The sequence below is a fragment of the Ranitomeya imitator genome, chromosome 1 (assembly GCF_032444005.1).
Source record: "Ranitomeya imitator isolate aRanImi1 chromosome 1, aRanImi1.pri, whole genome shotgun sequence".
In the NCBI taxonomy this organism is placed as follows: Eukaryota; Metazoa; Chordata; class Amphibia; order Anura; family Dendrobatidae; genus Ranitomeya; species Ranitomeya imitator.
This window is the reverse complement of record NC_091282.1, coordinates 1,131,222,610-1,131,243,481: the sequence shown is the minus strand read 5'-3', so window position 1 is coordinate 1,131,243,481 and position 20,872 is coordinate 1,131,222,610. Positions and strand designations below refer to the sequence as shown.

Here is a 20,872-nt window from a genome sequence, read left to right as displayed (position 1 = left end):
AAAGGAGACAGGCAATAGGAAGTGAGGCAGGAGAGCTGTAAATACAGGCCCCGCCCACTGAACTTGAAACTCATTAGCATAAAACAACTATGGATTTCTATAAAACAGCAGAACTGATTTTTACAAGAAAGGTAAGGAATTACTCCTCATTAAACCGCCTACACATAAATGCCATTAGGTTGGGGTATAAAACTGTGATGACCGGTTCTCTTTAAAGAGGATTTCTGACATTTAGCCACCAGTATTTAAGTTGTACACCAATAGGAAAAAATAATTCAAATATTTAACAAAACACATGAATCGTGTATATATAAACACTTAATAGCCTAGCGCTGGCTCCATCTGCAATGGCGGACTGTGCGGAAGCCCAGAGGGTAATAAAGGAAGCAATCTGTTGTGTCCAACTAAAGAGAAGTCGATGTGTTCAGGGTTATAAATACAGAGAGATTATCTTCTGCAGAAAACAAGATCCGTGCGGTTGTGATCCAGGCACCTATTATGGTTATTCTGAGCAATGACCTAGAAACAGATGTGCTCCTACAATTTATCTACTTAATCCTCTCTCGGGTGGAAAAGCTTTTCACATTGGTCAGCAGCATATATAACAGGGCAAAAGGGAAGACGACTGAAAGCTGGAGCTCGTAAAAAATCTACTGACTCAGACCAGATCTATTTGCATGACCCCATTTGTACAAGTAGGAAGTCTGTGCTATCAGACTGGTGGGAATCCAGCTACTCGCCAAGTAACTAGAGCAATGTAACCGATGAAGAGGCGGCGTGCTAATCGTGGGACCACACTGCGCGGATGCTGATGGTGTACCCAAACTATAGGACATCAATATTCTCATTAATGCTCACAGTAGGTGAAGGGCTCTGTTCACACTGGCATGATTTCTGATGTTACAGGATTACTGGAGCTCATGATGGATCTGTTATACTCTGCCATGATGAGTCTGACGGCTGCGCTGTGATCAGTCGATCTTTTATTCTATTTCCATTAATCTGACAAGGAGTCTGGCAGGTTTCAATGATCTACCTTTTTTTTTTTACCTTAAATGCCACATCATGCTACATTATTCTGACCTTCAAAAAGTAAAAAATACTACATTTAAAATGCCCAAAGAAGAGTGCATTGATGCCAGCTCCTGGAATAACGCACTCTTCAGTCTGGGGTATTGGAGCATTCTGACATGGGCGTGATGGTGGAGGGCATGGGGCTGAAGCATGATGGAAACCAGTCATTGCCGTGCAGCATTAACATACAGAACATCAGATTCACATGTAGCGGATTGTATCCTCTTCTACGGCTATGATGGCGGTATATAATATAATGGAGCCGATTACATTCAGAGCACAGTACTGATGGCGGTATATAATATGATGGAGCTGATTACATTCAGAGCACAGTACTGATGGCGGTATATAATATGATGGAGCCGATTACCTTCAGAGCACAGTACTGATGGCGGTATATAATATGATGGAGCTGATTACATTCAGAGCACAGTACTGATGGCGGTATATAATATGATGGAGCTGATTACATTCAGAGCACAGTACTGATGGCGGTATATAATATAATGGAGCTGATTACCTTCAGAGCACAGTACTGATGGCGGTATATAATATAATGGAGCTGATTACCTTCAGAGCACAGTACTGATGGTGGTATATAATATGATGGAGCTGATTACATTCAGAGCACAGTACTGATGGCGGTATATAATATAATGGAGCTGATTACCTTCAGAGCACAGTACTGATGGTGGTATATAATATGATGGAGCTGATTACATTCAGAGCACAGTACTGATGGCGGTATATAATATGATGGAGCTGATTACATTCAGAGCACAGTACTGATGGTGGTATATAATATGATGGAGCCGATTACCTTCAGAGCACAGTACTGATGGCGGTATATAACATGATGGAGCCGATTACCTTCAGAGCACAGTACTGATGGCGGTATATAACATGATGGAGCTGATTACCTTCAGAGCACAGTACTGATGGCGGTATATAATATGATGGAGCTGATTACCTTCAGAGCACAGTACTGATGGCGGTATATAATATGATGGAGCTGATTACCTTCAGAGCACAGTACTGATGGCGGTATATAATATGATGGAGCTGATTACCTTCAGAGCACAGTACTGATGGCGGTATATAATATGATGGAGCTGATTACCTTCAGAGCACAGTACTGATGGCGGTATATAATATGATGGAGCTGATTACCTTCAGAGCACAGTACTGATGGCGGAATATAATATGATGGAGCTGATTACCTTCAGAGCACAGTACTGATGGCGGTATATAATATGATGGAGCTGATTATCTCCAGAGCACAGTACTGATGGCGGTATATAATATGATGGAGCTGATAACCTTCAGAGCACAGTACTGATGGCGGTATCTATAATATAACGCTGGGAGCGTCACTCTGTCCGAAGCCTCTATAGACTGCGCAAGCGCCGGCGCAGTCTGGGTCTCACAGAGCGACGCTCCCGGGAGATCGCGGTGTGCGTTCACACTGAACACACACCGAGATCTCCACCGCATAAGCAGGGACCGCCAGGAGGGTGAGTATCGGCCTATATTCACCTGTCCCCGTTCCATCGCTGAGCGGCGCCATCTTCCCGGTCTTCGGTCTGTGGCCTTCAGTTCAGAGGGCGCGATGACGCGCTTAATGCGCGCCGGCGCCGCCCTCTGACTGAACAGTCACAGCCAGGAGACCGGGAAGATGGCGGCGCTCAGCGATGGAACGCCGGACAGGTGAGTATAGTAAGTGCTGGGGGGGCCTGAGCTGGCGGCGATACCGGCACCTGACCCCCACAGCGCGCCGGTGTCCCCGCCTGCTCAGGCCCCCCAGCACTCGGCGCCGAGCGGATCAGAGGCAGTATGGGGACGCAGGATGGAGCAGCACATAAGGATGGGGACGCAGGATGCAGCATGAACATAAGGATGGGGACGCAGGATGCAGCAGCACATAAGGATGGGGACGCAGGATGCAGCATGAACATAAGGATGGGGACGCAGGATGGGAGCAGCACATAAGGATGGGGACGCAGGATGCAGCAGCACATAAGGATGGGGACGCAGGATGCAGCATGAACATAAGGATGGGGACGCAGGATGGGAGCAGCACATAAGGATGGGGACGCAGGATGCAGCAGCACATAAGGATGGGGACGCAGGATGAAGCAGCACATAAGGATGGGGACGCAGGATGGAGCAGCACATAAGGATGGGGACGCAAAATGCAGCATGAACATAAGGATGGGGACGCAGGATGCAGCATGAACATAAGGATGGGGACGCAGGATGCAGCAGCACATAAGGATGGGGACGCAGGATGCAGCAGTACATAAGGATGGGGACGCAGGATGCAGCAGCACATAAGGATGGGGACGCAGGATGCAGCATGAACATAAGGATGGGGACGCAGGATGCAGCAGCACATAAGGATGGGGACGCAGGATGCAGCAGTACATAAGGATGGGGACGCAGGATGGAGCAGCACATAAGGATGGGGACGCAGGATGCAGCAGCACATAAGGATGGGGACGCAGGATGCAGCAGCACATAAGGATGGGGACGCAGGATGCAGCAGCACATAAGGATGGGGACGCAGGATGCAGCAGCACATAAGGATGGGGACGCAGGATGGAGCAGCACATAAGGATGGGGACGCAGGATGGGAGCAGCACATAAGGATGGGGACGCAGGATGGAGCAGCACATAAAAATGGGGACGCAGGATGCAGCAGCACATAAGGATGGGGACGCAGGATGGAGCAGCGCATGACAGGATGGGGACGCATGATGGAGCAGCGCATGACAGGATGGGGACGCAGGATGGAGCAGCACATGACAGGATGGGGACGCAGGATGGGTGCAGCGCATCACAGGATGGGAGCAGCGCATCACAGGATGGGGACGCAGGATGGGAGCAGCGCATGACAGGATGGGGACGCAGGATGGAGCAGCACATGACAGGATGGGGACGCAGGATGGAGCAGCGCATGACAGGATGGGGACGCAGGATGGAGCAGCACATGACAGGATGGGGACGCAGGATGGAGCAGCGCATGACAGGATGGGGACGCAGGATGGAGCAGCACATACCATGATGGAGACAATATACCAATATAAATGCTCGCCACCCGGGCGTAGAACGGGTTCAATAGCTAGTATAATATGATGGACCTGATTACCTTCAGAGCACAGTACTGATGGCGGTATATAATATGATGGAGCTGATTACCTTCAGAGCACAGTACTGATGGTGGTATATAATATGATGGAGCCGATTACCTTCAGAGCACAGTACTGATGGCGGTATATAATATGATGGAGCTGATTACCTTCAGAGCACAGTACTGATGGCGGTATATAATATGATCGAGCTGATTACCTTCAGAGCGCAGTACTGATGGCGGTTTATCTGCATATTCCGATCACTGTATCTGTCCAGCGGGGTGAACATTATGCTGAACGGTCCGGCCCAATGACTGAACAACATGAAGAGGCTATGGCGCAGGCTCTGCTGAGGAAAGATGCTCCTCCTCTGGTGCACTAGAGAGAAACACAACATGTCCTAGAGTATCCTTCACATCAGCATCTCAGCCAGCACAAGATGGCTCCACAAGAGGTCAAGGAACTAGTTGTATAGGAGGCTAGAGAACTAGTTATATATGAGGAGGGCAGGGAACTAGTAATATATGAGGAGGGCAGGGAACTAGCTATATATGAGGAGGGCAGGGAACTAGCTATATATGAGGAGGGCAGGGAACTAGTTATATATGAGGAGGGCAGGGAACTAGCTATATATGAGGAGGGCAGGGAACTAGCTATATATGAGGAGGGCAGGGAACTAGCTATATATGAGGAGGGCAGGGAACTAGCTATATATGAGGAGGGCAGGGAACTAGCTATATATGAGGAGGGCAGGGAACTAGTTATATATGAGGAGGGCAGGGAACTAGTAATATATGAGGAGGGCAGGGAACTAGTTATATATGAGGAGGGCAGGGAACTAGCTATATATGAGGAGGGCAGGGAACTAGCTATATATGAGGAGGGCAGGGAACTAGCTATATATGAGGAGGGCAGGGAACTAGCTATATATGAGGAGGGCAGGGAACTAGCTATATTTGGAGGAGGGCAGGGAACTAGCTATATATGAGGAGGGCAGGGGACTAGTTATATATGAGGAGGGCAGGGGACTAGTTATATATGAGGAGGGCAGGGAACTAGTTATATATGAGGAGGGCAGGGAACTAGTTATATATGAGGAGGGCAGGGAACTAGTTATATATGAGGAGGGCAGGGAACTAGTTATATATGAGGAGGGCAGGGAACTAGTTATATATGAGGAGGGCAGGGAACTAGTTATATATGAGGAGGGCAGGGAACTAGTTATATATGTGGAGGGCAGGGAACTAGTTATATGTGAGGAGGGCAGGGAACTAGTTATATGTGAGGAGGACAGGGAACTAGTTATATATGAGGAGGGCAGGGAACTAGTTATATATGAGGAGGGCAGGGAACTAGTTATATATGAGGAGGGCAGGGAACTAGTTATATATGAGGAGGGCAGGGAACTAGTTATATTTGGAGGAGGGAAGGGAACTAGTTATATGTAAGGAGGGCAGGGAACTAGTTATATATGAGAAGAGCAGGGAACTAGTTACAGTCATGGCCAAAAGTATTGACACCCCTGCAATTCTGTCAGATAATACTCAGTTTCTTCCTGAAAATGATTGCAAACAAATTCTTTGGTATTATTATCTTCATTTAATTTGTCTTAAATGAAAAAACACAAAAGAGAATGAAGCAAAAAGCAAAACATTGATCATTTCACACAAAGCTCCAAAAATGGGCCAAACAAAAGTATTGGCACCCTCAGCCTAATACTTGGTTGCACAACCTTTAGCCAAAATAACTGCGACCAACCGCTTCCGGTAACCATCAATGAGTTTCTTACAATGCTCTGCTGGAATTTTAGACCATTTTTCTTTGGCAAACTGCTCCAGGTCCCTGATATTTGAAGGGTGCCTTCTCCAAACTGCCATTTTTAGATCTCTCCACAGGTGTTCTATGGGATTCAGGTCTGGACTCATTGCTGGCCACCTTAGAAGTCTCCAGTGCTTTCTCTCAAACCATTTTGTAGTGCTTTTTGAAGTGTGTTTTGGGTCATTGTCCTGCTGGAAGACCCATGACCTCTGAGGGAGACCCAGATTTCTCACACTGGGCCCTACATTATGCTGCAAAATTTGTTGGTAGTCTTCAGACTTCATAATGCCATGCACACGGTCAAGCAGTCCAGTGCCAGAGGCAGCAAAGCAACCCCAAAACATCAGGGAACCTCCGCCATGTTTGACTGTAGGGACCGTGTTCTTTTCTTTGAATGTCTCTTTTTTTCTCCTGTAAACTCTATGTTGATGACCTTGCCCAAAAAGCTCTACTTTTGTCTCATCTGACCAGAGAACATTCTTCCAAAACGTTTTAGGCTTTTTCAGGTAAGTTTTGGCAAACTCCAGCCTAGCTTTTTTATGTCTCGGGGTAAGAAATGGGGTCTTCCTGGGTCTCCTACCATACAGTCCCTTTTCATTCAGACGCCGACTGATAGTACGGGTTGACACTCTGTATCATCGGACTGCAGGGCAGCTTGAACTTGTTCGGATGTTAGTCGAGGTTCTTTATCCAACATCTGCACAATCTTGCGCTGAAATCTCTTGTCAATTTTACTTTTCCATTAACATCTGGTTAGGTTAGCCAGAGTGCCATGGGCTTTAAAGTTCTTGATGACACTGCACACGGTAGACACAGGAACATTCAGGTCTTTGGAGATGGATTTGTAGCCTTGAGATTGCTCATGCTTCCTCACAATTTGGTTTCTCAAGTCCTCAGACAGTTCTTTGGTCTTCTTTCTTTTCTCCATGCTCAATGTGGTACACACAAGGACACAGGACAGCGGTTGAGTCAACTTTAATCCATGTCAACTGGCTGCAAGTGTGATTTAGTTATTGCCAACACCTGTTAGGTGCCACAGGTAAGTTACAGGTGCTGTAAATTACACTAATTAGAGAAGCATCACATGATTTTTCGAATGGTGCTAATACTTTTGTCCACCCCCCTTTTTTATGTTTGGTGTGGAATTATATCCAATTTGGCTTTAGGACAATTCTTTTTGTGTTTTTTAATTTAAGACAAATTAAATGAAGATAATACCAAATAATTTGTGATTGCAATCATTTTCAGGAAGAAACTGAGTATTATCTGACAGAATTGCAGGGGTGTTAATACTTTTGGCCATGACTGTATATATGAGGAGGGCAGGGAACTAGTTATATGAGGAGGGCAGGGAATACCTGGAACGTTCTGAATGATATTCGCCACTAAGGCACTAAAATGGCACCGGATGTCTTTCAGTGTGTCCGAGTCCTTCTCGTTCTCCGCTTCCAGTAACTGTCGGGTTAGGTCCACGTATTCCAGCAGAGTATTATTCAGGGAATGGGTCTCATTATCAAGGCCTCCGCTTGCACTAGGAGAGAAAGCAAAGATGTGACTCCTGCGGCGCATACGACCGTGCTGCATGTAACATACTGTATGTAGATTAATTCTACCAGTCACTAACGTGGAGTCCACACAACAGTAAAGCAAAGTTCTCAAAGTTATTACTGCTTTGCATTCATACTAGGCTCCACTTTATGCATGAACCCCAATACAGATGGCATCCATGTGCTGCCATACTGACTCTGGGCTCTAGGGTAGAACACCTTCATACATAAGCAGGATGTCACGTACCCGCTTTTCAGCACGTGACTAGGGGTTGCGCCTGCAAGAGTTATTCTAGCTCCTCTCACTCAGTCCAGCATTCAACCTCTGTCCTATGCTGCAATGGGAGCATAAATCACACCCCGACACAGACCGCGCACCCCGTTTCACACATGCTGTCACCCTTCACCGAACATACGGGCGATGAGTCCCGGAAATACTACTACTACTGTCTGCCAATCAGCAGGGTCACTCTAATGCTATGGATTCTTTTAGAGCATACAAGGTTCAAACTCATTAAAGTATTAAGCTTTAATAGAAAAGGTACAGTACTTACAATAAAAGAATATAAAAATATGGAATTTAAAGTGACATAAATATGCAAAACAGTTATAAAATGAAAGGGAGAAACTTACAGAAATATCTAAACTTTGCAGTCTGGTATTCTGTTCTCTGAGGGTGGGGGATATGAAATGGATCACATCAGCTTAGCTGCCCTCAATCTGTCAACTACTTTCTTTATGGAGCGCCCAATTTATATGCTTAGCCTGGAGATCAGGTCTGTAGACCAGCCTCTCTTGTTAATATTCCAATTCTTGGTTTGTGACTGTACCATGGCTACTTCACCAATGATTACATTATTTTTCCTAAACGCTCTTTGTCTTAACCCTTCTTTCCCATAGTAAATAGAAAGTGTCAGGCTGCAACTAGGACACATTTGGTGTCTCTCTTCAAAGGCATCAGAGGTGTGAAATGGTTCCAATTCTGTGCGTTCTCAGGAAAGCACCCTGGGGTCTGAGACCAGGAAAGCTACCTTTGCGATAGATAACATATGCTGCAGCTCTTCACAAAGGTCATAATCTAAGAACAGATGCTAATTTACTGCCTGTCATACATCGTCTACAAATACATATTTTCACTACACATTCTTTTTTGTTTGATTTCAGCAGAATAAATTTTCACGTGAAATCTGAATCAAAGATTCAATAAGAGCGTCATAGTTGTCATATTGGGAGCACCTGCACTCGTCCTGATCATCTTGCATCTTTCTATACATTATTCATAAATAAAATTACTGCGATTACTAATCTAAAAGGACTCGGCAGCACACAGAAGCTAATGGGTAGGACATTGGTAACACTGGCACAGGACTGCTAAGGAAAAGGTTACTTCACATTTTTACGTACAACAATATTTTGTTTATGAAAGAACATTTTCATTTTTGAGTGAAAATTAAATTAAATGTCTGAATCTGGTAGTCTAATCCATTTCTAGCCGACATTGTGCCACATGTATTGGCTTTAAAGGGTTTGTCCTGACCTGCTATAAGCTGAAGAAGTTATAAAAAAAAAAAAAAAACAACCTGTTCAAGCATTAATTAACCTCTCTGGGTCTTCACCACTGCCCCACTCTCTGTCTGCAGCGCTGATGTCACGTCAACAGTGCTGCAGCCAATCACTAAACCCAGCATCGAATATCATTCCCGAGCGACTCACTGAGCTCATCGATCGGCTGCAGTGCTGTTGACACGACGTCTGCGCCACAAGAAATAGAGACTAGAGCAGTGGCAAAGACTCAGTGCTGGACCCCTGTAGGGTGAGTAATACTCCGTTGATTTTTTTTTTTTTAAATAATCACTGTAGCTTATAGCAGAAAGTTCTTAGAAAATGGACAACCCTTTTAAATAACAAACCTTTTGTATAGAGCTTTAGTGACATCATTGATTGTCTCATCAACACAATAAATCGTGTAAGGTAAAGCAAATCCATCAATATGAAGGCATCAGCATGAGAAAATACAGACCCCAATTACAGGTGAATAGGGTCCTCCGTAAAACCTACCTGTGACTAATGACACCAGCATCTGCCAGCAGTTCAAATATACGGACCAGCTGCACTCGTAAAATATCTCGACGCCTGCGCCGCTTCATATTCTGTTGAAATAAAAAGATTCATTAACAGGGAAACAACATCTTGTTAAATATTTAAAGGGATTTTCCAGAACTGTAACATGGATGACAAATCAAATCAGTAGTGGTCCAAGCCCAGTGAGCACTGAGCCCAGTTCATTGCGTACCAGGCATAGCACCAATCACTACTGGGAGCGGATGAGTCTGGTATAAACTATAAACTATTTTTTTGGACAATAGTTAGTCTTCAAAAAGAAGGATATCAGTGAAATAATTTAATTAACTAAAGGTGCAATTTTTTTTTTATCAGTTATAGGCTCACCATACAACTTTTTTCATCATACTAGGTTATTATATTCAGTATTCATTCATTTGGCTTGTAAAACAGGGGAGAAATAAAAAAGTAATACAACAGTGAAATATAATTACCTCTGGCCTCCTATCAAGTGCTTCTTTAATGATGGGGTGCAACTCCTCAATTAATTCCCTGGATACAAACAACATACAGTCGCATTAGACACGTGTTGTGAAAACAGCTGGTGCGGCAGTGACGCTCGAGTTTACCCACAATCTACTCTCCATTGTAACAAATCAAAGGGAAAGTTTACAACCAGACTTGTCATTATGAGTGATTTTAGGCATATAAAAATGTCATTGAAGAGACGGCTGTGCAGCAAAATCCATTCCTGTCTTGGCGTTTCACTAACGCGTTTCGCATAGTAATTTCCCTTCAGAGACTCTACACATACCATTATAGGCTTGTTTTTCTCCAACTCTCTAGTTCATGGGCTGTGTTTGGTATTGTAGTGGAATCTTTTCAATGTGAATGGTGATATCCTTCAGCACCACAAACAGCCCATAGAAAAGAGTGGCATTGTTTGTGATAATATGGGGAAACACAGGAACTTTCATTCAGATCCAGCATTATCCCTTGGAGCCCAACACAAGGAAACATCACGAGAATGAAACAAGAAGCCACTGGAATACATACTGGATTGGGTAGACGTTCACCTTACCTAAAGGCTCCCGGGTTGGTCCTGCCAAGGCCCAGGACAAGAGATTCTGTGATTTCCATGCTCTCAGAACGCATCATTGGTACGATGTGCTTGAATAGGGATGAGGGGGACGGACTGCCGATGATCTGTAACATACAACCAGTTGTATCACTTTAGTAGGTGACGGTAGAAACCTCCAAATAAGCTCAGAAGACTTGATATACAGGGTAATGGTACCAAATGCAAGAGATGAGTTTTCTTCTTTTTAGCCAGTACTCAAGCAACCCTGTTGGTTCTCCCTTACCAAGACCCCCTTACACAGCCCGGGAGTTGAACCAACATTATTAACCTGTGTGAACAATTCCAACAATCAGGTCACATTGCGGAGAGTGACATGATAAGCATGTCGAGGTGAGGAGACTTAAAGCCGCAATGCTCCTCTGGGAAATATGCAAATTATCTCTTCAGAGAGGAAGAGGACTAGAACTCTAGTGCCACCTATTGGAAGTCGCAATCCTAACAGTCAATGTCAACCCTTTAACGAGCCTTGTCACATAACGTAGGATAAAAGCCAAACCAGAATCTCAATTTGCAGACACTGTTTCGGGGTACTGCCCCTCGTCAGTGCAAAGTGGAGATCTGGTTTGGCTGATTGAGAGGCGTCTGACCGGGATCCAAGAAGTATCGTTTCTCCTTGCGGAGAGTGACATGATAAGCATGGTTTGGCTATTATCCTAAGTCATGTGACAAGGCTAGTTAAAGGGTCGACATTGACTGTTAGGATTGCTACTTCCAATAGGTGGCACTAGAGTTCTAGTCCTCTTCCTCTCTGAATAGACAATTTGCATATTTCCCAGAGAAGCATTGCGGCTTTAAAGGGAACATGTCACCTGAATTTGGCAGGACTGGTTTTCGGTCATATGGGCGGAGTTTTTGGGTGTTTGATTCACCCTTTCCTTAAAAACCGGTCCCGCCAAATTCAGGTGACAGGTTCCCTTTAAGGCTATGTGCACACGTTCAAGATTTCTCTCAGAAAATTCTTGAGAAAAACCTGAAATTTTCTGCAAGAAATATGCGTGCGTTTTTGCCGCGTTTTTTTCCGGACATTTCCCAATGCATTTTGTAGTGGGAAATCCGCAAAAAAACTGCAAAATTAATGAACATGCTGCGTTTTTCTTTTACCGCAATGCGTTTTTTCACAGAAAAAAAACGCATCATGTGCACAAAACATGCGGAATTCATTCTAAATGATGGGATGCTTATTGTATGCTTTTTTGCAGTTTTCTAGCGTTTTTATCGCGAAAAAAAAAAACCGCGAAAAAACAGCAACGTGTGCACACACCCTAAGTCTCCTCACCTCGACATGCTTATGTCACTCTCCGCATACTTGGCCTGCTGCAAAAACTACTTTTAAGTTGACCTTATACAAAAAAAAAAAAAAAACCCCAAAAAGTACCTGTATACACTTTGATAATAGAAGGGAATTTTAACGCTGGGCAAATTCTCAAGCAAAAAGAACAAGTGTAGGATGGCTGTACACGGAAGCAAGAAACTCTGTGCACCATGGCGTGGCCATTTATTATACACACCTTCCCACCTACTTGTTTTCCATCCATCCCCGGCTTTCTCTGGCTCCAAGAAGTTGGAATTGTCAATCAGAGGAGTGGTGGAAAGAAAACAAGCAGATGGGAAGGTGTATATAAATGACTGGCCACACCAAGGATGCGCCGAGGGCCTATAATTGGTGTGACAGTCATTCGGTGCGGACAGAGTTACTTTCAACAAGTGAATATTGGCAGCAAAACAGTTTTCAATTCAGGTTGTTCTACAACTTTTTTTGGCAAACTAATTGTGGAAAACCAAGATCAAGACTCCATTAACAACGGCAGAAGTCCCCTTGTGACATTAGCCTTCATGGACGACTTACTTTAGAATCGATGCAATATCCACTGTCAGGGGTAGACGCCAGCGTCTCTGGAGGGGAACATCGAACAGAACCAGCAGAGGCTGAAGAACCGGTGGATGTTGCTGCACTGCAGCAAAGAATCAAGTAGTTTCTCCAAAGGCCGATATAAGAATCGCTGCCGGTGACTGCAGTCACCTTCTTTGCATTAATGGGACTACTGCAAAAATGAATAAAGGCGTAACCTAAATTAAAAGTGGACTTCCCTATATGTACAGGATGGAAATCTATAAATACCAAGTTTATAACATGCATTATATTCCCCGTATTTACTGCACAGAATATCTTACTTTATATCAACTTGTGGTGAAAGCAGCTGAAGGCGGGTGTATGAAAACATCCAGGCATAGCTGACAGCTGTGGGGCAGTACTTGGGCAGGTTCTCCTGTTTCATGAAGCTGGACAGGCTTATTATCCAAGGATCCTGGCCCTGAGTGACATGTGCAAAGATCCAGATGTGGGATGGACTGACGACATCAAACTGATGGCTGATGGGAGATGAACTCCACTCTGCGAGTGTCTGAAGATCTATTGAGCTAGGACAGTACAGCAAAGTGGTCTACAGAAAAGAAACAACAATCAGACCAGACCTAGAAGGATCATCTACAGAGAAAGATCCACAAATGGACAACAAAATATAGGATTACTCCGTAAACTGAGAACGGTGCACAGATTAAGAAATAATAACACACACACACTTTATGCCAACATGAATCAATAGTAAGCAAGCCCTAGTTACAGAGAGGGCCAGAGTTAGGGGAGGGGAGTGGTATTCGGGCAATTGCCCAGGGCCCCCAGTTTTAAAAGACTTTTGGTGACATCATGGTCATGTAACTATGATGTCACTAAATGTACTTTAAATGTGGGAGTGTAGAGGAGCCAAAGAGGAGACGGGCTGGTATGTATGTGCAGTAAATGTATATACAAGTGTATGTTTGTGCAGTATCTGTATGTACAAGTGCAGTGTGTCTATATATGTGTGTGTATCAATACAGGTGTATATGCAGTGTGTGCGATAACAGGATTATACTTGAAAAAAATGTAGATTTTTTTGATCAAGAATAAATGTGGATTTGTTTTTCAATGGAAGAAAAAAAATAAGACATCCCCTGAAAATAAGCCCTAACCCATCTTTCAGAGCAAAAAATATTATAAAGACCCGGTCTTATTTTCGGGCAAACACGGTACTTGCTTTCCAATCAATCAAGGAAGAAGCAGGGGAGATAGATGCTAAGAAAGTAATTGGGAAAGTGCACTAAGCAAATTGGCCACACCAAGGGTACAAAAAGCGCCTCTGCTTGGCTTGAACATTCATTTTGCGCTCAGACTCCCTTTAAGCTAGGGCCAAATTGGTCTATGACCATAGGCGTAATACGGCTGCATCTCTCATTGATGCTCTCCTTGTTTGGGATGTCAGTTTTGGTGGACGTCCATGTCTTGGTAGATTTGCAGTTGTGCCATACTCCTTAAATTTTTGTATGATGGATTAAACTGTGCTCCGAGATGTTCAGATCTTGGGCTTTGTTTTCTTTCTTATAACCTAAACCTCCTTTACTCTCTTCTACAGCTTTATCCCTGACCCGTCTGGTGTGTTCCTTGGGTTTTCATGATGCTGTTTGATCCCGAATGTTCTTAAACATCTGAGTCCTTCACAGAACAGTCATAGTGATACTGAGAATAAACTACATGCAGGACGACTCAATTTACTAATTAAAATAAAGGAGAAAATTGGAAGCTATATGCCATAAAATTTTTTTCAATTTTATTGATATAAATTAAAACAATGGAGATAAACATAAGATATGGTCCAGATAGGGACAACAGTGCAAAAATTAGCCACATTAAGGAATAAGGTGCCACAACAGTAAACATAAAATGAAACTTAAGTGGTTCCGCTACTACAGGTATGAGGGTTTATGTATCATAGTAATTAAGGAGCAAAACAGCTTCCAAAAATGATTTGTAGTATATCCCCAGTCCAAAAAGTAATAGGATTATCCATGTCACATGCAGTGGGTAAAGAAGTGAATTTCCTTGTACCCAGGTCAGTGTAAATATTAACAGTTTAAGTGCTTAAAGTTGTTATCCTGAGAGAAAGCAAGTCATGTAGTAGAAGAGTCAGGCAATAAAGCTAAGAAAAAAAATGATGATTGTTAGTGGTATATGGGTACTGTACCTTTAGGTAGGGCTGACAATTTTCTCCTTTATTTTGATGCATGAACTTTATGGAAGCGCCATTTTGACAGTTTAATATTTTTGATGATTACTAATTATGTGATTTCTGGAGGCAATCAATCACTCATGATTTTACTTAGCGGTATCAGACTACAGTGGGCTGATCATCTTCAGATCAATATTTTTAAAATAGTTAAAAAAAACTATGTATCCTTTCATTTACCCTTCACAAATTCTCCCCACTTTGTGTTGGTATATCATATAAGATCCCAATAAAATACAATGACTTTTCTTGGTGCATCATGAAAAATGTGGAAAAGTTCATGGAGTATGAATACTTTTTAAGACCCGGTAACGATGGACTCATGGCTGTAGATAAAAGCAGCACATTGCACCTCCTATACGCAATGGTGATATATGACAGAGGTGATAATGATACCATGCCTGCAGCACTATCTCACTACAGATATGATTTCCTCTGCAAAATGTAGATACCCATGTAGTGCGCAGCCTTTGACCCCTGTCTAGGATGTATTGGGTAACTGATAGCTGTACCTGATCTGCTCCGGTGAGGTGTATGAAGCTTTCCAGAATGGACGGACTAAGCCTGTCCATGACATCAATAGCCAGCTCCTCTTCACCCTACAGCGGAGAAACAACGCAAGGAAAACAAATTAAGAAACTGCGACATTCCAGAATTCTTGTAACCCAAATGTGATCTAGACAGAAACATGATTGATGACACACACTAAGTGATATTAAAGCACAATCGAGAAACTACTCACTCACCTTTGAAATTTCAAGGACCGTAAAGAGAGCGCGTATCTCACGGAGGACGTTGACAGCTAACCTCCTAGTGGACGATCGGCTGTTACACAAAATCACCAGTGCAAACCCTTCTACTACATGGAAAACACTAGAGACCGGACTTCTTTCCAGAGGGAGCGTATGGGAGGCTCCATTGTGCATACCCCGCTGCAGAAAGTAAAAAAAAATATATAAATCACCAGACATGTAATTAGCGGATATTGCTTCCTCTCCAACGCGATCACTGGGTAAGTATGGTAAATGCCCAGGTAAGAGCGGTTTGGCTTTAATGCAGCATTTTAACCCTTTCTGCGGTTATAAAGATTTGCTGTGAGAATGGCGAGCGGTACACACTGTGCAATTTTATTTTTGCTGCCTTTGATTGATTTAGCTCTATGGGCAACACACATTCTGTGCTTACTTTTCAGAACGGACGTCCTTATTGCCTCACTCTGTATCATATTGTGTTGCGACTAAGAAGACGCCATGTGTGAAACGCGTCAATGTGACTTTTGTATTTTTGCTATGGATTTTAAGTGGATCAATAAAATAATTAAAAAAAATTCTTCAGGACTTTTATTTAGTTTCATTTAATCCAATGCGGGACCGTTCCATAATGTTCTGTACATTGCTTGGTTTGCTGACACAAGGCCGTGTGAACAGAACAAAAATGTGGAGGTGAGCTGGCATTGGTATCTTTTTGGCAATATAAAGAAAGGTCAGCTACCACTTTTAGTCTTTTTCCCCTCCAGATTACCATAGCCATTTTCCAGGAGAAACAGTACGCCATTGCTGACATCTTTCCCCATGGACCCATTTGAAGTCAATGGGTTATACCGTTAGACTTGTGCGACCATCACACTCCAGATTATGGTGGTCACAGTGACTACCAGCAGCGCAGGGTAACCCCAGCAAAACTCCATTGATATACATGATGGAGACTGCAGTTTCTTTCGTTTTCCTCATCTGTGGGGGTCCCAGTGGCCAGATCCCCCACCAATCATAAAGTGACATCATATATATCATCCTGTTATGGGATGGTACACCCCCCTAAGGCTATGTGCACACGTTGCGGTTTTTACCGCGGAACCGCGGCGATTTTGCCGCTGCGGGTCCGCAGCAGTTTCCATTGCGTTTACAGTAACCTGTAAACCCTATGGAAACCGCAAACCGCTGTGCACATGCTGCGGGAAAAACCGCGCAGAAACGCAGCGGTTTATAACCCGCAGCATGTCACTTCTTTGTGCAGAATCGCAGCGATTCTGCACCCATAGGAATGCATTGATCCGCTTACTTCCCGCATGAGGCTGTGCACACCATGCGGGAAGTAAGAGGATAATGTGCGGGTGGTACCCGGGGGGGAGGAGAGGAGAGGAGACTCTCCTCCAGGCCCTGGGAACCATATTTGAGTTAAAAAAAAGAATTAAAATAAAAAATAATGTTATACTCACCCTCGGAAGTCTCAGCGCTGCACGCGGCCGTCCGGTCTCAGGTTTGCTATGCGACCAGGACCTGCGGTGACGTCGCGGTCACATGACCGTGACGTCACGAAGGTCCTTCTCGTACAGCATCTTTGGAACCGGACCGCCGCCTGCAGCGCCGAGGAGATCGGGACGTCGGAGGGTGAGTATATCATTATTTTATTATTTTTAACATTACTGTTGATGCTGCATATTGCTGCATATATAGCATCAATAGTAGGGGTAAAATCCCGCAGCGGAACCCGCAGGACGTGATAAATCTGCAGGGATAACCGCAGCGGGTTTGCCCTGCAGATTTATCAAATCCGCTGCGGGAAAACCCGCAGGGACCCGACAACGTGTGAACATGGCCTAACACAGCCTTACTCAGAGTTTTCTTCATTTACCGGTCCTGTAAAGCACAAGCTGCAGGAATAAAGTAATGATAATGACTGATGTTCCGGTTTCTCCCCAAATCTGGCAGAATTATGGAGGTGGGAATACCTGTGCGTCAGTGGTTTTATTGTGCATTTGAACCGCCTGCTTCCACTGATTTATGAGCTGCACCAGCATCTTCACCGCATTGTCTAGAAGTGATGGGTGCACATCAGTCACTTCCCGCACAATGAAATAAACGAATCCTGAAAGAACATCCTCCCGCCAGTCGGGAAAATCAAGCATCAGTGCCTGTAAGGTATTGAACGCCAGCCCACGCAGCTCTTCATCCATATGAATGGTAAGTCTAAGGAGAGAAAGAGCAGTCAGGTACCACAGCGGGCTGCAGCGAGCACTGCACGTCCTGGTGAAAGGAGCAGGTTAAATGGTTACCAATTACAGCAGGGACCGGTAATATTTATGTCTCCGAATAACTACATATTGCACGTTTCAGAGCGGAGCTGTGCCAGTGTAACATAATACACAGACAGCAGGAGAGATCACACGGCTTCATTCTGCCAGACACATATTTAGAGAGAATATTCTACCACAATGCACTATATACAGAGGAGTTTGGTGTTTTTTTGGACTCGCACTATCCATCAGCTCAATTATTTCAGCATTCATACCTTATTCTTTATCAGGATGCTGGTTGGCATAGAGACATACAATGTCAGATACTGGTCATCACGGGCAAAAATTTTCAAGTGGAAAGCCCTCTGTTAGAAGTATCATTTATGTGTTTTATTGTCTTTGTATAATATAGATCGTTAACCCATAGAATGGGTTCAGATTAACGCTGAAATTATTGGGACAGTCATGCCAAGTACAGCTTTCTGGGCTTGTCTAGCCTGCAGACCGGTGCAGGAACAGCCTGCAGACCGATGCAGGAACAGCCTGCAGACCGGTGCAGGAACAGCCTGCAGACCGGTGCAGGAACAGCCTGCAGACCGGTGCAGGAACAGCCTGCAGACCTGTGCAGGAACAGCCTGCAGACCGGTGCAGGAACAGCCTGCAGACCGGTGCAGGAACAGCCTGCAGACCGGTGCAGGAACAGCCTGCAGACCTGTGCAGGAACAGCCTGCAGACCGGTGCAGGAACAGCCTGCAGACCGGTGCAGGAACAGCCTGCAGACCGGTGCAGGAACAGCCTGCAGACCGGTGCAGGAACAGCCTGCAGACCGGTGCAGGAACAGCCTGTAGACCGGTGCAGGAACAGCCTGCGATTACATGCATACCTGAGGTCCGTGTGGAGAACTGGTAATGTGTACCAGCAGATAAAGTAATGGTACAGTACATGGACAGTGTACTGCCAAAAATATGTTTAATTCAACTGTCCCTTAAGAAGTCCTCCCATGAAGTTTTTTTTTTTAACTAGATCTGTGTATACATGTGTATGGTGCGTGTTAATATACTCACCTATTGCAGTCTTTTGCGGTGTCCAGCACCGTTCTGCTCCTCTCAATGACATCACCGCTCTTCAGACTCTCCTGGTCACACTGTGCTCTGTGTGTGAGCTGCAAGTGTCTTTTACGATGTAGTGCTACGGAGTCTTGTTCTGAGCCTCGTTCCAAAGCTCCATAAGCTTACACTGAAAAAGCCACTTCCAGGTCACAAAGAACAGTGTAATCCAGAGTCTGAAGAGTGGTAACTTCACTGAGAAGAGGGGCGGCGTTAGATACCGGAGAAGACAGTGGTAGGAGAGTACATTAACTCACACACGCTACATTACATACATACAAAAATGTAGCAAAAATATCTTAATGATGAGGGCTTCTTTTTAAAGGGGTTGTCCTATTAAAACAACTTTTTTCCCCCAAGTCACCTATATGGGCAAAATTATGTTTTACAAGGGATTTCTGCTGGGGACTTGACGTACATTAAGTACAGGTGTACCATTTCATTTTAAAAGGAGGTAATAGCCACATATTGCTAGATCAGGACAGTGACCATCTGATCACCATGTATTCGGAGGATGATAAAAAAGAAAACTATCTAGAATACAGATTCATATAAATCATGTCACTGTATTAGATTGATTCACAGTAGATAGACCAATGAGCCACAAACATATCAACAGTGACAAAGCGGGAAGTGCAATTAATGCAGATGTCACAGAGGAAATGTAAACTTTATTCTGGGCACAACATGTCATGTATGGTGTCACAAATACAAATCCCTACTGATTCCCACCGACTATGCTGCCTTCCATCTGGTAACCCCCTACTTATCCTGAGCCACCCTAGGATGTGCCCACAATTTTTCCTTATGATACATAGGACTCATACCAGATCACTAATGCATAATACTGTATAATATCATTTTGTCCCATCAGTCTCTTTATTGGCTTATTCCTGTTGAGGGAGGATCTAAATTGATCCTTCATGGTTGACTCAGTGATTTCCAAATTAATCTACAAGGCGTTGCCGGTAACTGAAAATGACCAGACGGAGACGTATGGGGGTTCGAGCAGATCTCTGGCCCCCGTTTACTGTGTATCACTTTTCATAATCATAGAAATTATACTTCAGCCAATCAACATAAGAACACTCTCACAGTTCTTAACCTATAAGAATGTAGGAAAAACTTAACCCATGAGAATACAGAAAAAACGGAAACTACATATATGGTCGTGTCTTCTTGGCATAGAAAAAGCATACCAAGAGGTGCCTCAGAGTCTTCTATAGCGATACACCCGAGTCCATTATCTGGTTCAAGAGAACACTCTGGCCTTGCAGGACAAACAATAGCCTAGTTGAATAACAGACTTGTGAACAACATGGCAGCTATAACATTTTACCTAATTAAATAACAGAATTTATTTTTAAGCAACAAGAAAATGGAGTTAAAAGCACAAAATGTAGAATCTTTCTTAATTTGTTCCTTCACATCCCTTTTGGCTCACATACATGACATTTAATAGAACACCGAATAGAGGTTAGATTCTAGCGGATTGCGGCTATTGGTTGGGATTGTGATACAGTAACGATATTGTTTCTCTATCGCCTCATTGGGGACACAAGAACCATGGGTGTATGCTGCTGCCACTAGGAAGCTGACACTATGCAAATAAAAAAGTTAGCTCCTCCTCTGCAGTATACACCCTACCGACAGGAAGTAGGATATTCAGTTTAGCTTAGTGTCAGTAGGAGGTGGACACGGGTCTTTTATTAGACCCTTATCTACCTCAATGTGCGTCGTTTTCTTACAGGTTTTCCGGAGGGATACAGGGTGAACAGTCACACCTGTAATCCCACACTACAGACTTTGAGTACGGCGTGAACTGCCACCCCGTATCCTCATAGATCCGACAGCAGGACCATGATCCAAGCACACAAGCGT

General features: G+C 44.1%; 1 protein-coding gene across 8 annotated transcripts in view; it reads right to left on the bottom strand.

The window, feature by feature from the left end:
* Positions 1-20,872, bottom strand: part of FRYL (FRY like transcription coactivator) — a 409,884-nt gene that overhangs the window by 99,249 nt on the left and 289,763 nt on the right. For all 8 annotated transcript variants that reach the window (XM_069744494.1, XM_069744495.1, XM_069744489.1 and 5 more), the window contains 10 exons: positions 17,601-17,838; positions 15,619-15,804; positions 15,385-15,471; positions 12,945-13,213; positions 12,619-12,814; positions 10,713-10,837; positions 10,126-10,183; positions 9,629-9,720; positions 7,382-7,554; positions 4,423-4,583 (listed from right to left, as the gene is read on the bottom strand). In XM_069744494.1, the coding sequence (XP_069600595.1) occupies positions 4,423-4,583; positions 7,382-7,554; positions 9,629-9,720; positions 10,126-10,183; positions 10,713-10,837; positions 12,619-12,814; positions 12,945-13,213; positions 15,385-15,471; positions 15,619-15,804; positions 17,601-17,838 (1,585 nt within the window). The remainder of the gene's footprint in view (positions 1-4,422; positions 4,584-7,381; positions 7,555-9,628; positions 9,721-10,125; positions 10,184-10,712; positions 10,838-12,618; positions 12,815-12,944; positions 13,214-15,384; positions 15,472-15,618; positions 15,805-17,600; positions 17,839-20,872) is intronic.